The sequence below is a fragment of the Gavialis gangeticus genome, unplaced genomic scaffold, assembly GCF_001723915.1.
Source record: "Gavialis gangeticus isolate Ggan-Ray unplaced genomic scaffold, GavGan_comp1, whole genome shotgun sequence".
In the NCBI taxonomy this organism is placed as follows: Eukaryota; Metazoa; Chordata; order Crocodylia; family Gavialidae; genus Gavialis; species Gavialis gangeticus.
In genome coordinates, this window is record NW_017728964.1 from 2,883,845 (window position 1) to 2,899,496 (window position 15,652).

The following is a 15,652-nucleotide window of genomic DNA, read 5'->3' on the forward strand; positions in this document are numbered from 1 at the left end:
AAAAAAAAAAAAAAAAAAGCCAGAAGTGGGATGTGCAGAACCTTGGTGGATCAGCTCCTTCCTAGCTGTTAACCTATACCCCCAGTTTGTTCTTGGATACTTGCTTATCTGGTTTTCCAAAACTGCAGAGGTTGACTTTTCCTTATTAACCAATGATAAATACTGAAAATATTTAAATTGATCCTTAATTTAGATTCTGTATACAGTCTGAAGGCAATTGACAGCTTATACGATTTACGCTATATCTAAGCATCTTTTATGGAAAAAATTCTAATTAGTGAAGCTCAGCAATGGCGAGCCACTCCCTAAGCAGCAATTTATACAGCAGCAAAAAAAAAATGTTGCATATGTTAGCTGCTATATTGAGCATATCTAGTTAACGCAAAACTAAGATAAACATACAAGTGCTTTAAAAAATTAAGGCTAATGGAAAAACCTAACACAAGCACCAGGAAACTTAAATACACTAATTGAACACTGGAGAATATGTGTTAAGGGGCACTTAATTTTACAAGGCCTGCAGCCTTCCATGAATGCGAGTAGACCACTTAAGAAGGAAGACAACTAAATACTTTGAAAATAAGGTATTGAGAAAAGTTATTTATGCCAATAAAGAGAAAAATGTGTGCAGGAAAGGAATAGCGAGAGGTCTGAGAATCAAGTGTAATAAATACGAAATAATTTCAATAATTTCAAAGGGATGGCTACATGAATATATGCTTCCAATTCTCCATTTCTGATACCAAGTACAAGATAGCTGGATAATCTCCATGCATATCACAAATGCCTTTAGGACCCTTCAGGAAGTAAGAACATACCTATACTGTGAAGATGGGGAAACCAAAGCAAAGCAAAGCTGAATGACTCCCCCCCAGGATAAAAAAGTACCTCTTGAAGCTGGAGTATTTCTGCTTCAAGACTCTTCAGCTTCTTTTCGTTCTCTTTGGATTGAGCAAAGATTTCATCTCTGGATGCACGGGCTTCCTCCAGTTCCCGCTGGTAGTCTTTCATCTGAGCCTGGAATGTCAGAGGAGAAATACTACCCTTTGTTAGAGAATAACTATAAAGAACTGTTAAAAAACCCCAAACCTTAAGAGTTTTGTATTTGTTAGCAACTTTATTAACTAGGTATTAACATATACTGAAAAGCAGACAAGCAACACTGATATAATGGTGGGGATTTATTATAGGCCCATCAAATCAGGAAGAGGAAGTGGATGAGGCACTTTTCAAGCAGTTAGCCAAAAATTATCCAAAAGCTATGGGATGGCATGGATGGGAGACTCAGTTCCAGACATCTACTATAAGAACAACATGGCCAAATGGAAAATCTTGAGCCTGTTTCCAACCTGTGGGTAGGACAACTTTCTGGGTGCCTGAAGATGTGAGGGGATGCTGCTCCAACGCACCGTAATTACAGCATGTCGAAGCAAGGACTTGATTAATCGAGTCTGCTGGAGTCTTGCCTACCTCCTATGACTCAATAAATAGACTGCCAAGGGCTCCAAGATCTCCTCTGCGACTTCCTTCAGTACCCCGGGATGAAGTTTCTCAGGTTCTGCTGACTTGAATTCATTCAGACTCATGAAAAGCTCTGACTGTCTTGTTATCTCCTTTCTCAGTTTGTCCCCTTAATCTAGATAATCCTTATTAGGCGTCTGGCTCCACCTTAATTTTTTTTGTGAAGACTGAGGCAAATTATCTGTTAAGCAGCTCCCCCCGCTTCTTTACATCTTCTGTTAAGAATTCCCCCAGGTTGTTTAATAGATGACCCACAACTTCCTTTGTGTTTCTTTTCTGGACAACATACTTAACAGAATTGCTTCTTGTTGTTTTTAACCTCCCTTGCCAGGTGCAGCTCATTCTTTACCTTTGCTTTCCTGATTTTGTCCCTTCATGTTCTTGCTATTTTCTGGTATGCTTCCTTGGTGACCTGCCCATTTTCCCATTGCTTGTATGCTTTCCTTTTGCATTTGAGGCCTCCTAGAAACTCTTGTGCAGCCACATGGATCTCTTGCCACTTTTCCTGTACTTCCATTGTGTTAAAACAGTTCCTTGTTGGATTTCCAATACTGTGCCCCTTAGAAGCTCCCAACTCTTCCAGGTGCCTTGACCCTTCACAGTCTGTCTTCCCATGGCACCCACGTCTATTAAGTGCCCTCTTGAAATCTAGTGTCCTAGTTTGGTTGACCTCATACTTTCCCTGTTTCAGGATATGGAAATCTATTCTATTGTGATCACTGCCTCCCAAGCTGCCCATCAACTTCAGGTCTTCCATCAATTCTTCCCTACTAGTCAGGTCAAGAGCCAAAATAAATTCTCTTTTTGTTGCATCCTCAACCTTTTGGAACAGAGGGTGTCTTTATACGTGCTCAGGGGGAAGGAGGGGGCAAGCTTTAATTAGAGTGGCTCCAAGAGCTGCTCTAATTAAAGTGCCTCCAATGCCTGCTGTATTCAGTGCCTCGTGCTTCAAAAATGCCTGTGGGGGCGCTTTAACTAACAAGCTTTAGTTGACGTGCCCTCACCACCATTTTGAAGCATGGGGTCACTTGGAGGTCCCTGGCTAAAGGCCTTGTTCCTCTGCTCATGGTCATACTAATCACCATATTTTATGTCAGGAAAGAATTTTACCCCATGGTAAAACTGGCATGTGTTTTTTTTGCCCTCTAGTGAGGGGTGGAGACCTCTTCCTGGTAGCTCTTGAGCAAATATTAACCTTTCCAGCAGTAGGATGTTGACTTCCATAATATCCCCTGCCTTCCTGTGCCAGGTTAGGGAGTTGTGTTGATTCTGAGTTAGGTTGACTATATTTTTGCTAAGAGGTTAGAGAATAGATTTGTAGAGGATGGTTTAGATAGGGATGATCCTGCCTCAGGCATAGCTGGACTAGATGACCTCTTGGGGTCCCTTCTAGCCCTATTCCTTTATGAGTCTATGAGCATACTGACTTAATTCTCTTAACCTGGCTTGACTCAGGCAAAATTAACAACAGCATTTATATTTGTTCCAGTTTTGAATGCTATATTTGTTCCAGTTTTGAATGCTAAAATGTGAGCAAGACACAAGAACACCAACAAACAAGTGAACAAACAAAAACTGTGCACTTCCACTCACTATTTCATGTTTATAGCTTTCCATAACTTAGATTTATGTGCTGTCCTTCCCAAAAAAAAAGAGCTTATGACAATTTAACAAAGCACAAGAAAATTACAGAAAGAATAAGATATTGAAACAGATTATCAACCCAACATTTAAAAGCAAGCCACCCTTCATCCACTCCCGTGCTTCAGGCAGAACAACACTTCTTCACTAAACCCTACCTGTCTTCCCAATCTATATTCAATCCCTCTGTAAAAAAACCCCAACAAATCTCTACCCCTGCCATCCTCTGTCCTGGTCCTATCCTCTCCCACTCCTCTGCCCCGGACCAAGGGGAATCCCCCACTCTTTCTACTGTGCTTCCCAAAATCATGCCTCCCTCTCTCAAAAGGGATGCCACAGCTGTCTCCAAAACTGTTCTTCACTCCCTCCATCCCTTCCCCCACCCCCAAGGAAATATATTGTTTTGGTTAAAAAAGATAGAAGTAGTAATGCAGTAAGACACTCGATTTCCCTTCCTCTCTCCCCGTCAAATGGCAGTGCCTTTTGATGGTGCATAACCCACAGTGACCTGTAGTGCTGGGTAAGCCCATCCCTTTCCAGCTCAGCTGGCCATAGTATTTGACTGTTCACTCTTAGACCTTCCCTTAATTCCAGGCTCAGCCTCCAGAGTGGCAGCAGGATGTTACTATCCCCTATCATGCTGAGGGCTACTGCTGTCCATGGGAGGCTGAAGGGCCACAAGAGGAGCAGTCTTTAGCTCAGGGCAGCTTGCAGTTCTTTTTAAAGCTCACAGCTGAGTAGACACTTCCCAGTACAGCTTGGCTGGTCATGTGGTTAAGGTATGGAGCTGCACAGTTGGCCTGTGCTACTAATTTGAGTGCAACATTTAAGCTGTGGAGATATGAAGGTGTGAATTTATGTACCCAAACCTTGAGGCACCCACATGTGAACAGTTGTGCCCTAATGCAAACCTTAGTTTGAACTTTGCGTCTTCAGTATACCAGAATCACTCTAGTGCTTAGTTAGCTATTAAGGGCATGCCTATACCACTCACACTGCTTTAGACAGCACTGTGCTGAAAAAACTGCGTGTAAGCACAACCACCTGAACTGGAAGTAGTGGGCCTCTTAACAGTTGAGAAAACTTCAGCCTACCCACTGAGGTCTGCTCCAACAGGTGAGCACAGAAAACAGACCCTTACTTAAAATGTTAAGTCTCAAATAACCATAATAGGAGGAGCACCAACCCTGCCTATAACATGCAGTCTCAAATCAGTCTTTACTAATCGGTTACTTCAAGTAGACCCTGCTACTTGAAGAAAGCCCCTATTTAGATTAATAAATGCAGAAAACGGTATAGCTTTTACAACAATTTCAATTAACTTCTTCATGAAAAACATTGAATAAAAAGGAAAAAGAACCTTAGAATAATTGTGTGTTGATTTTAACTTTCTTGTTAAAAAAAAAACCAGATGAAAGTGAAATTACACAAAATGTTTCAACATACTAAAATCAAGAGGTCATCCTTAGGAGGAAAAGTAAAAGTTTTTGCAAGGTACACCAAGCAAATGTACATTAAAAAAAAGAAAAAGAGAGCACTCCCACAAATGCAATGCAAAGACGAGACAAAATGAAGCAGTGAATGAGTTATACAGACCTGAAGCTTGCGGAGCTGTTTGATTGCTTCATCTCGAGCTTTGTTTGCAGCTTCAATCTGACCCTCAAGGTCTTTCATATCCATCTCCATTTTCTTCTTGGAAGCTACTGCAAGAGCCCGCTGTTTGCGCTCATCCTCCAATTCGGCCTCAAGCTCCCGCACCTGAGAAATTACATTTTGAGAAGCTGTTACAGAAACGAATAGACTGGAAAGGCACAAGAACTCAGAAGGAATCCAAGAGACTAAGAATGAAAAAAGCTTTGATGGAGAAGTAGAGGCGTAAGTAGGACAAACCTGTTTAACCAGCATCCTCTTCTTCTCTTCATTTTGCTCATCTCTGGCTTGGAGGTCTCTCTCAAACTGGGCCTTCATAGCCTGCATGTTCACTTCTAGACGAAGTTTAGCATCTTCTGTGGCCTGAAGCTCATCTTCAAGTTCTTCTAGCTGTGTCCTCATTTCTTCCACCTGCTGCTCCAAGGTTCGTTTTGATTTTTCCAGCTCATGGACCTAAACCACAAGTATTAAATGAAGCTATCGTTACAGATGGCAAAGTAGGAGATTAAGAGAAGAATAAGATATTGGGCCCTTTGTTACTCTGCAACTATCTTACATTACAATCAGAATGATTAAGACTGCAGACACATAAATAGAAATTCAAAAGGTTGAAGCATAAGCCTTGGAGCACACTGCACTGTGACAGCTGCATACAGAGGCAAAATGTTTGTTCAAAAGTGCAAGAATCAAACAGGCTACACTTTGAAAGATGACAAACATTTGAAACATGACAAATTTGGTCCTGAATAGTCCCATTAATTTTCCCACAGTTAGGGCCGGGCTTTTAGGGGTTGGCACCATATGTTGGCAGTTTTGAAATACAAGACCTTGACTTATCATAGACATTCCTGGACTATGGCACCTCACTTCTAGAACTGTATTAACCCAAATCAGAAGTATGCAGAAATATAATTATAGCTGTCTAATGCTAGTAGGAATCAAAGCCTGATGAAGGAAGCAGAGTTGGTAAGATGCCAAATTTTAAGAAAGTGTAAGGACAGAAATCAATCGCAATCACAATCTGCACACCTACTCAGTATGGCTATGGACAGGCAGTCAATTCCAGCACTGCAAATTTCCAGGACATTTGCAGCACTGGAATATATGGCAAGGGGACTACATGGGTGTTCTAGCTCCCTAGTCAGAGAGCAAAGTTCTTATCCTTGAACCCCGTGGCAGACAAGCTAGGACAGGTCCAGCTACATGGAAATGCCCTCCCACACTGCAGAAAGGGTCACCCAAGCTGTGCACAGGGGTGGGAAGCAGATATGCTGCAGCTTGAAACCTTTCTAGAGTTTTGGGATGGTTCCAGCTGTGAGAAAGTGCTCCCACCAGTCCACTCAGTGGGACTGTGCAGGGGGTGGGGGAAGCATTCTCCACAAGATTTAACCCCTTCAGGGACACTCAGTATAGATCCACTTGTGGGGAAATGCCTCCCCCACCTTACCCTTGCACAGACCTAGGGGGCAGTGTCTTCACAGTGCTCCCTTACAGCTTGCTCCAAGATGGGCAATCAGGTAACCAATGCTCTCCTCTGGAGAGAGGGAGAGCAGAGGATGGTGGAATACTAGTAGTTCTTAAAATAAGTGTACAGCTGTTCAAGCTGGCATAGGAGGAAAAAAAAAAAAAAAGAGATCTTCCTGGTTGAAAGCACTCATTTTCTCATGGAAGAGCCAGTTCTCTTCCGTGAAGACCCCTTCAATGGCTGTATGCTCTTTCGTGCTGGCTAAATGACTTCTGTCCAGGCACAAATGTAACACCTTTCCATAAGCTATGCTCGCATCTGTGTAGAGATGCTTCTTACTAGTAAATAACAAATTAATTTCCAGCATTTTTATAGTTAAATTCTTCAGGTGCTTTTGTCTTACCTTCTACAAATCAAGGATTCAAACTTGGAAGTTTTCCTACCTGGCAAGTTGTTTGTAATTTGTCAAATAATTTCTCTGTCCAAACAAACAAATGAGCCACATTGCATTTTCCCATCATGCAATGCAGTGCAGTACAGTACAGAGCGTGAAAAATTACTTACATTTTTGCCCACATCATCTTTGGAGCTCATTAAGTCCTCCATGTCTGCACGCAACTGTTTATTCTGCCTCTCAAATTCTTCCTTAGCCTCCAATGCTTCTTCCAAAGCTCGAGCCAGAGAAAGTGCCTTAGTTTCCTTCTCTCTAGCTTCTGCTTCTGCACGGTCTCGTTCTTCTGCATATCGAGCAGAAATGTTTTTCTCTTCTGCCAGCATCTGGATATTCAATTCCAGAACAAAACAAAAATCTGTGAGAAAATCTGTTAGAAGGATACTAAACTGCTAACACTTAAATGAACGAGAGCCACTCCATCAGGATCCTCACAGAAAAGAGTTAAGGTGAAACTTCAGCTTGGCTATAAACTCATGAATAGGTGTCAGCTCTTAAACACAGCTTGTCATATCATAATGGAAGGCACCATCATTGCCCACTGAAGCAAATAAAAAAGTTGTCATTTGTAAATAGCTTGGCCTCCACTGAACAGGTTACAGTACATTTACAAGTGCATTCATTTAAAACACTATTTAATCAGATTATTTTTAACAATTTTTGGAGCAATTAATATAATGACTGAGGATTTACATGTTGCCACTAATTAGAGTAGAAGAAAGATGTGAAAAATTTTCAGGGTAGGTCAGCATAAATCTAAACACACACACAACAACAACAACAACAACAAGAAGGAACTAACTACCTGATCAAACTTCTTCTGTTTTTTCTCCAAGTTGGACACAATCTGGCGCTGGTGATCTAGGTCAACCATCAAGTCATCCAGCTCCTGCTGCAGACGATTCTTTGTTTTTTCCAGTTTGTCGTAAGCTATTGCCTTCTCCTCAAGACGCTGGCTCAGAGCTTCCATATCTTTCAAGAGTTTCTTTTTGTTTTCTTCCAAACCTTCAATGGTTCCCAAATCATCATCTACCTTCTTTTTGGCATCGGCCAACTAAAGTTTTATAATAAGAAATTTTGTTATAAATTCTTACTGGCCACAAAATATCAAGCAGGAAACAAATACAAGTATAGCTACATCATGCAAATAACATTGAGGACCCCATCAGAAAAAAGGCAGTTCTAATATTAGTTAAGTAAAGTGTAAACAAATTACCCATAACACAAAATCCTATAAAATGTGACAATTCATAACACCTTTCATATTCATGGTTACTGAGGTCTCACTGCTGTTTTAACACTTCAGTGGAAAAAGAGCAGAGCCAGTTATTTGACAGCTAAGTAAGAATTCCTTCATCTGTAACAAATATGCTTTGGCACAAAAGCTTTGACTCATTTATCACACAATTAAGTGCCATGCTACTGGCCTACCATTTTCAATATTTTACCTGTGACTGCAGAACTACAATCTGTTTTTCCAAGTTCTTCCTAGCCTCTTCCTCTTCCTCTTGCTGCTCCTGTAGGTTGTTCTTCTCTTCTTCCAGCTGCCTAATCCGACTACTCAGGTTCAGTTTCTGGCGGGTCTCCTCCTGAAGAAGCTCCTGTTCCATTAAAGTAAAGACTATTGGCAAAAGTGAAATTTGAGCATTTACTTTAGCTTTTCACTGTTGCCAGCCAGAATCTTATTTAACAATCCTTTTGCTTCCCCAGGAATGGGGTGGAAAGGAAACCAGAAAGATAATGTTGCTATAAAATACTCACACTACCACTAAAAAGGTATGCAAACACATACGGTTGTATGCACGTACAAGCAACATCCTAAGAAGTTCATTAAAAGCTAGTATGGCCATGAGGTCTCAAAGAGATGCAGTTTAATTGGAGAAACTGACAGATGCAGCTAAGCCACTAAGCCAATAGTGAAAGTTGTAAGAGAGAAGACGTGAAATCCAGTTTCAGGCTTGAGGTGCATCATTGCACCCCAATGCTAGCAAATGCTGCTTACCTCTGGTCTAACAAACATTAAAGTGCAGTGGCTCACCTGAATGGCATAGCGACCATTTAATTAAGCCAAGGTTTTGTGGCCCACAAAGGAAAGTTACTGATGAGAAAGGAAGGAGAGGAGTGAGTGATCAGCAACATAATTCACTCAAAAAGCTAAGTAAGTGTGGGTTTCCGTTGGAAAAAGTTTAAAAACCTGAATGAAGGGGTATTTTTAGTCCCATAATTTAACTTTTATATTGATAAAGTCAATATTACACATTCATGCAGCAATTGCATATGCACCTGTGTATCTTGAAGCTGAGACTCCAGACTGGCAGCATCTTTGGCAAACTTAATGCCTTTCTTCTCTGCCTCTTCCAGAAAACTTGAGACGTTGTCCAACTCATTCTACAAACAAAGAAATCTAAAAGGTTACCTTTACAAGGTAAATTTGAATGTTAATACTGAATATAAACAGTCCCATTCTAAAGCACCTATACTCTAATACATCCATTAATTATCTTTAGTCATGCTTGAAATATTCATATTGGCAATTTAAATGCTATTTTAAGTAAACAGAGGACCATCTTATTGGCTCTATCCCTCTCCATGTATTACCAAGGTGACAGGTGGATCCAGAAGCTGCAATCTTTCCTGTCAGATATGATCACTACCAGTGGTCAACACTTACTCATTTTAAATTGGGCTATTGTAATGTTTTCTATTTGGGCTACTTTGGATGACTGCTTAAATGCTTCCATTAATAACATGAAGGGGAAAATTCACTCGAGACAGTTTATATTATATTAAGCATAAATAACCTTATAATTGCTATGAAACACTTTGGAGTGCTAGTTTTTGTTCAAAAAGCCATAATGGCATTAACCTTCTCTTTCAAATGACTCTTCTTTGCCATACTTGATCCTTGTAATGAGCCAGAATAGAAAGTTTAGCAGCTAGCTGCACACCTTTCATCTCTAAAAGCTGGTTTGTCATCTTGTGGACACCAAATAGATGTGCAAGTTCAAAACTAACTTAGTATTTATTTTACCTCAAAGAGAAGTTGCATCCTTTCAATATTTTGAAGCTAAATTATTTATAAAGCTTTCTTGGTTGGTTCAGTTTTTGCATACTTTTCTTTGTAACCTGTATACAAGGCTCACACTTTGTATTTTTCTTTTTAGTGAAATGGGCTGAAATTTAGGAGGAATACCCTAACTATATGAAATCAAATGAATAAAGAATCTTACAAAAATACAAATTTTACAATATATTAACAGTGTTAATACATGAGTCTGACCAAAAAGGAATCATTGTCCGAGTTCATGCACCATCCAGACAGAATTCTATATTTATCCTGAGATTTTTTTTAACTGAATACCATATGCAGTTATAAGACTGAGAATGTAGAACATACAGGGTTAAGTCACCTGGGGAACTAGTGACTGGTCACCCTCACCTTAATACTCAGGAAGTTATTGGATCATATTATAAGAAAGTCCATTTGCAAGCATTCAGCAAAGGAAAGGTTGATCATGAGCAGCCAGTGTTGAGTTACTAAGAACAAATCATGCCAACAAGCTTGACATCCTCCTTCAACAAAGTTAACTACCTGGGTGGATGAAAGAAATGCTGTGGCTATACTGTATCTGGACTTTGTCAAGTCCTACATGATCTTCTCGTTAAAAAAAAAAAATTAAAAAATAAAAATAAAAATGGAGAAATACAGGCTGGACAAAAATGGAGAAATACAGGCTGGACAAAACTACAAAGCTGAACCAACAACTGGCTCAATAGCTGCAAGCAAAGGATATTTATAAATGGATCCACGTCAGGATGGCAGGTGGTTTCAAGTGCAGTCCCACAAGGGTCTGTTCTGGGCTCACTGCTGGTCATTTATTAAATGATTTGGAGGCTGGACGAGTTTTCTGATCAAATTCACAGATGATAAAAAAAAACTGGGAAGGACAAACACACTGAAGGACGAGAGCAGAATTCATAAGAATCTTGACAGATCGGAAAGCCTGGCTGGAGCCAACAGGATGAAGTTCACTGTTGACAAATGTGAGGTGCTATGTCCTGGGAATAATAATAATAATAATAAGACCAAATACAGTAAAAGCCCTGTTATCTGGCATTTTACTAACTGGAACACTCTATTAACTGGAATTTCCAGCTGGCCAGCCAGGTGTCACTGTACAAAATGGGTGACACCTGGCTGGATGAGAGCACCAGGGAGAAGGATCTGGGAGCCTTGATAGATTACAGACTCAAAACGAGTCTGCAGTTTGATGCAACTGTACAAAAGGCAAGTGAGGTTTTGGGATGCATCAATAGAAGACTTCACGAAAACCTTTTTTATTGTCAGCACAACAACGCAGCAGAATCAACTGCCTAGGCAAGTTGTAGGGTCTGCATCATTGGAAGCGTTTTAGAGGAGGTTGGACAAGCACTGGTCAGGGATGACTTACGTTCTACTGTGGGTAATTTCCCATGCTTCAGGGGCTTTGCTTGTTGCCTTGTGGGGCTGGGAAGGTATTTTTCCCCTTGTGCTGCTGTGCATGTCAGTGCTTTCCCCACATCCCCACCTTCCTGAGAAGCATTGAGGTTTGGCTGAAGCCAAGGCTGTGGATTCTGACGAGTGTGCCAAAGCTTCTGACTTAAACCCAGAGTTTTCTGGCTAAATGGTCTTTACCCCCTGCTCAGGGTCAGACAGATCACCATATCTGAGGCCATGAAGGAATTTCCCCCCCCCGGTCAGATTGGTAAGGGTTTTTGCCTTCCTTTCTAGCAGAGGTGTAGTTCTCTTCCTTAGATCTTGAGTGTATTTTAAGAGCCTTTGCAGCAGCAGAACATTAGCCACTTGCAGTTTCCCTGCTTTACTTGCGGCGGGTTAGGATGTTTTGTCTTGTGGTCAGGTCAGGGTTACCTGTGTAGTTTTACTAACAGGTTGGATAGTGGATTTGTATAGGATAGTTTGGAAAGGGATGATCCTGCTTCTAGTGGGGTGTTGCACTAGATGACCTGTGGAGGTCCCTTCCAGCCCTACTTTTCTTTTATTCAAAGCCACTAAGTGTTTTGAAAAATCTACCACCAAGTAGTAATCACAGTTAAAATGAGCTGGAAAAAAAGTTTAGGTCCATTTGAATCTTACCTGCAGTTTGTTAGCCTTCTCTGCTAGCTCTGACCTCAGCCTCTCCCCTTCTGCAACCTTGGCAGTTAGCTCCTGTACCTGAGCATCAAGCTTCTTCCTCTTATGTTCAGATTCTGATTTGACCTGCTGCAATACTTTCACTTCACATGCTAGCTCCTTGTTGTCAGACTCTAGCCCTTGTTTGTTCTTTTCAAGATTTGCTTTGAACTAGGAAAAGGCACAAAATAAAAGCACATCATTAGATTACAGAACTTCATATGTTTGTGTCTGGCCCAAAATATCACTACAAATAAAGTGTTCTAGTCTAACATCTCTCTTCCCTTCTCTCTCTCCCTCCCCAGCCTTTATCTCACCTACTGATTCAATTTACGTCTTCACTGATTGTCCGTCTTGCAAGCATACCAGCCCAGCCTCTGGAGTCTTTACTATTCATTCCATCCAGGAAGAGCACACACCAACAGCAGAGGCTTCCTCAGCCTGAGGAACGGTTTTTAAACCCGAAAGCTTGCTAAGAAATTTCTTTTCCAATTATTTAAGTTGGTCTAATAAAAGATATTAGATTCACCCAAAGAACCTTGTCTGCCTAGTCTACCATCAAATTTTTCAAGAATGAAGATGTGATTTCACCAGATACTTCTGTTAAAATGTGCAAGACACTTTCTTCACCTTGATACTTGTATGCATTTGCACTTTCTAAAATTCTTTGGATTAATGAGATGGGCTGGGTCTACATGAGATGCTTACTGTACAGTAGCTCATTACTACTGCGCAGCACCATCACTGGGCATGAACCATGACATGATGCTACTGTGCAGTAAGCATCACTAGGAACTGGCTGGGATGTTACTGCGCAGTAATGCTGGTTACTGTGTAGTCATTTAGTACTTGGTTATAAAAATACTAAATGACTGCATCTAGTAAATGAAACATCTAGTAAAGTTGCTTTGATTTTACTCAGGATAGCAGTCTAAAGATGACAAATGAAGCACTTCTCACCAATAATCTGAAAATTTCACTATACCGCCCCCCCCCCCAAAACCAAACAAACCCCACAAATGAGGAGTTTGAAAGCAATCTGGGGTATCAGCCATACCCAAGGGCAACACCTTCAGATAAGGTCCCTAACACTGATGTAGCATGAAAAGCTGTTTTCCCATTCTTTATATTTGCTTAACAAGAAGCTTTATATTCTACGTTGTATTCAGTTAAACTGATCAGATGGATACACTATTTCCATGAGTCTTAACATAAACTACTCCATGAGTCTTAACAAACTATTTTGCCTAAGCAAAAGTCAGCGCAAAATTGTCCATATTTAACATAGAAAATGCCATAGAAATGCCAACAATACAGAAAATGTTCACAATTTGCAAAGGTATACATGAGTGATTACGACTGCAGTTTAACAGACTTAAGGTTACTATGCCTGGCAGTGTTTAGAAAAAAAGTAATTTTGAAACAACATAGTGGAGCAGTCAGTGTTCCTTGGTGCCCATACACTGCTATTCAAATGTTACCAGCCTCATCTGGGCTGTTAAGGTAACAGCTATCACAGAAGTCATAATACCACTGTACAGCTTGATAATTTCTACAAATGTTATGTAGGAGTAGAACAGTGAAAATGGAAGTCTTAATTTGTACGCACCAGAGCTGTATGGGAAAACTTCTACAGTATCTAAATTTAGGCAGTTGTAACTATTTTTCATGAACCAGTAAATTCTAACTGTGGTTTGAAACATTATGCAATTCCCAAATTCTGCAGAGTACTTTTTTTTTTTTTTTTATAGTATAAGCTTGTAGAATTATCTGACTGATTTGTAAAATACCTGGTACAATGCTTCCAGAAGTATCTCCATATTGGTCAAAGATTTTTCATAGATATACCAAGAAGGTCCTATAGTAACTGCATTTGGTTGGTCAAAATAAGGCATTAAAGTCATAGTAGTGGCTTCCTGGTCAGTTTGTTGTAGATATGAACAAACCAGGAAGGCTCAGTTTCTCACCATGTGCAAACATGAGAAAAGAGGCAGGATTGATAGTATTACTTTGTAGAACAGAAAAGAATTCCAAAGCAAGACAGCTTCAATTATCACCTTAAGTAATTTGCACTTCCCACTCACCCTTTTGGCCTGTTCAAGTTGTTCAGAGAGCTCTTCCAGGGCAGTAGCATGTCTTTGCCTTATTTCCTGGATTTGAGCTTCATGATTCTTTGTTTCTTCTTCAATAGCTTTCTTCAGTTCAGCCACTTCCTGCTCACGTTTTGTCCTGAAGGAGCCATAACAGGTTATTTAAGCTAATTTTTTATACTGTATGGTACTTTTAATATTTTAAGTAAAGTTTGCACTTCCATTGTTTTTACAATAGCATAATGCAATACTGTTTAAGGAAAAAGGAGTGGGATAGAGAATAGTCTTGCAGTTGATGACCTGGGAAATGGGACAAAACGCATTCCTATTTCTCTCAGATTTATTACAGAAATTTGGATAAGTTACTGTGTCCACACCAGCCTCCCATCTGTAAACTCGTATCTTTTTTCCCCCCAAAGACACCAATACTTAATTTATTTTGATAAATTATATGCAAATTGAGAGGAAAGGAGCTAAATCTCTTTAAATAAAACTCATTTCATATTAGGGTTTCATGGAAATACACTTACAGAGCAACTGTTTTTCCTCTTTAAATTAAATATGAACTTTTATGGTGTCTGCTTAAGTGCACTGGTCACCTCACCTTAATTCCTGCTGTGCTGCAGTGGTATCCAGTGTATCTTCTAGTTCAGTCTTCAGTGCCTCCAGCTCCTCACTTAGGTCTCTCTTCTGTTTTTCAGCTTTGTTACGTGATGCCTTCTCAGATTCAAGGTCTTCTTGAAGTTCTGCAATCTGAGCTTGCAACTCTCGTATTAGCTTTAGCGCATTATTCTTTTGAACTGCTTCATCATCACCTCTGTTAAACAGGGATATAAAGTCACAAATAAGTAAATTTAAAAGGTTTACAGAACATACATTTTATAGCTTTATGGACTGCTCTTATAATATTGCAGCATCTTTCTGTACCTAATCTAAAGAAGGATCAGTTATTAAAAATAAATCCATTGTTTTATAATAGAATGAGTAAATGGAACAAGAAACAGGTTTCACTTAAAAATTCGAAAGTCAAAATTCACCATTTAAACAACCATACGTTTACTGTCTTTTTGAGACATACTGCATCCCATTTATTCCAGACACACAGAGTTGCAAGGCTGTAGGCAAGACTGGACCTGATAGATATAGATATATAGATATGAGTAAGCAACACAGACTGCTTGCAGACATTAAAAAACAAACAAAAAACCCACACACTTTACCGGAAGCAGCAGCACATTACTTTGGACCAGCTCTGTAGCATCTGTATAGATTGGGTACTTCAGCAGGGCTTTTTGGCACTTTTATTTAACGCCAAGTCAAAGCAAAAAAGCCCCACTAAAGTGCCCAACCTATACGGACATTGGGTAAGCAAGGTTCAACTAACACGCTGCCTCTTCTGGGCATGCACTGGGCTCAGCACAGAAACGCACAGAGTTTAAAGTAAAGCGCTGGGTTTTTTTTTCTTTTTAACGTCTGCAAGCAGCCATAGTGAGATCAAGTTACAGATTTTTGTAAGAAAGGTCAAAAGAGCAACAAAATAACGGCCTCAGTTTTTAAATGCAAGGCAGTATGCAGAAACAAAAAACTGACTTTAAACACCTCAAAGCTACAAAGATGTATTTTCTAACTTTAATACCTTAGCAACTGAAGATGGAGTAGAGAGG

The 15,652-nt window shown here is 40.1% G+C and overlaps 1 protein-coding gene across 7 annotated transcripts in view; it reads right to left on the reverse strand.

Annotated features, from left to right (window-relative positions):
* Positions 1-774: 774 nt before the first annotated feature.
* MYH10 (myosin heavy chain 10) overlaps positions 775-15,652 on the reverse strand; it is a 148,946-nt gene continuing 134,068 nt past the window's right edge. For all 7 annotated transcript variants that reach the window (XM_019502017.1, XM_019502010.1, XM_019501971.1 and 4 more), the window contains 10 exons: positions 14,593-14,805; positions 13,983-14,127; positions 11,863-12,069; positions 9,012-9,116; positions 8,177-8,329; positions 7,534-7,782; positions 6,842-7,054; positions 5,053-5,265; positions 4,759-4,920; positions 775-1,017 (listed from right to left, as the gene is read on the reverse strand). In XM_019502017.1, coding sequence (XP_019357562.1) covers positions 790-1,017; positions 4,759-4,920; positions 5,053-5,265; positions 6,842-7,054; positions 7,534-7,782; positions 8,177-8,329; positions 9,012-9,116; positions 11,863-12,069; positions 13,983-14,127; positions 14,593-14,805 — 1,888 coding nt within the window. In that variant the 3' untranslated portion in view covers positions 775-789. The remainder of the gene's footprint in view (positions 1,018-4,758; positions 4,921-5,052; positions 5,266-6,841; positions 7,055-7,533; positions 7,783-8,176; positions 8,330-9,011; positions 9,117-11,862; positions 12,070-13,982; positions 14,128-14,592; positions 14,806-15,652) is intronic.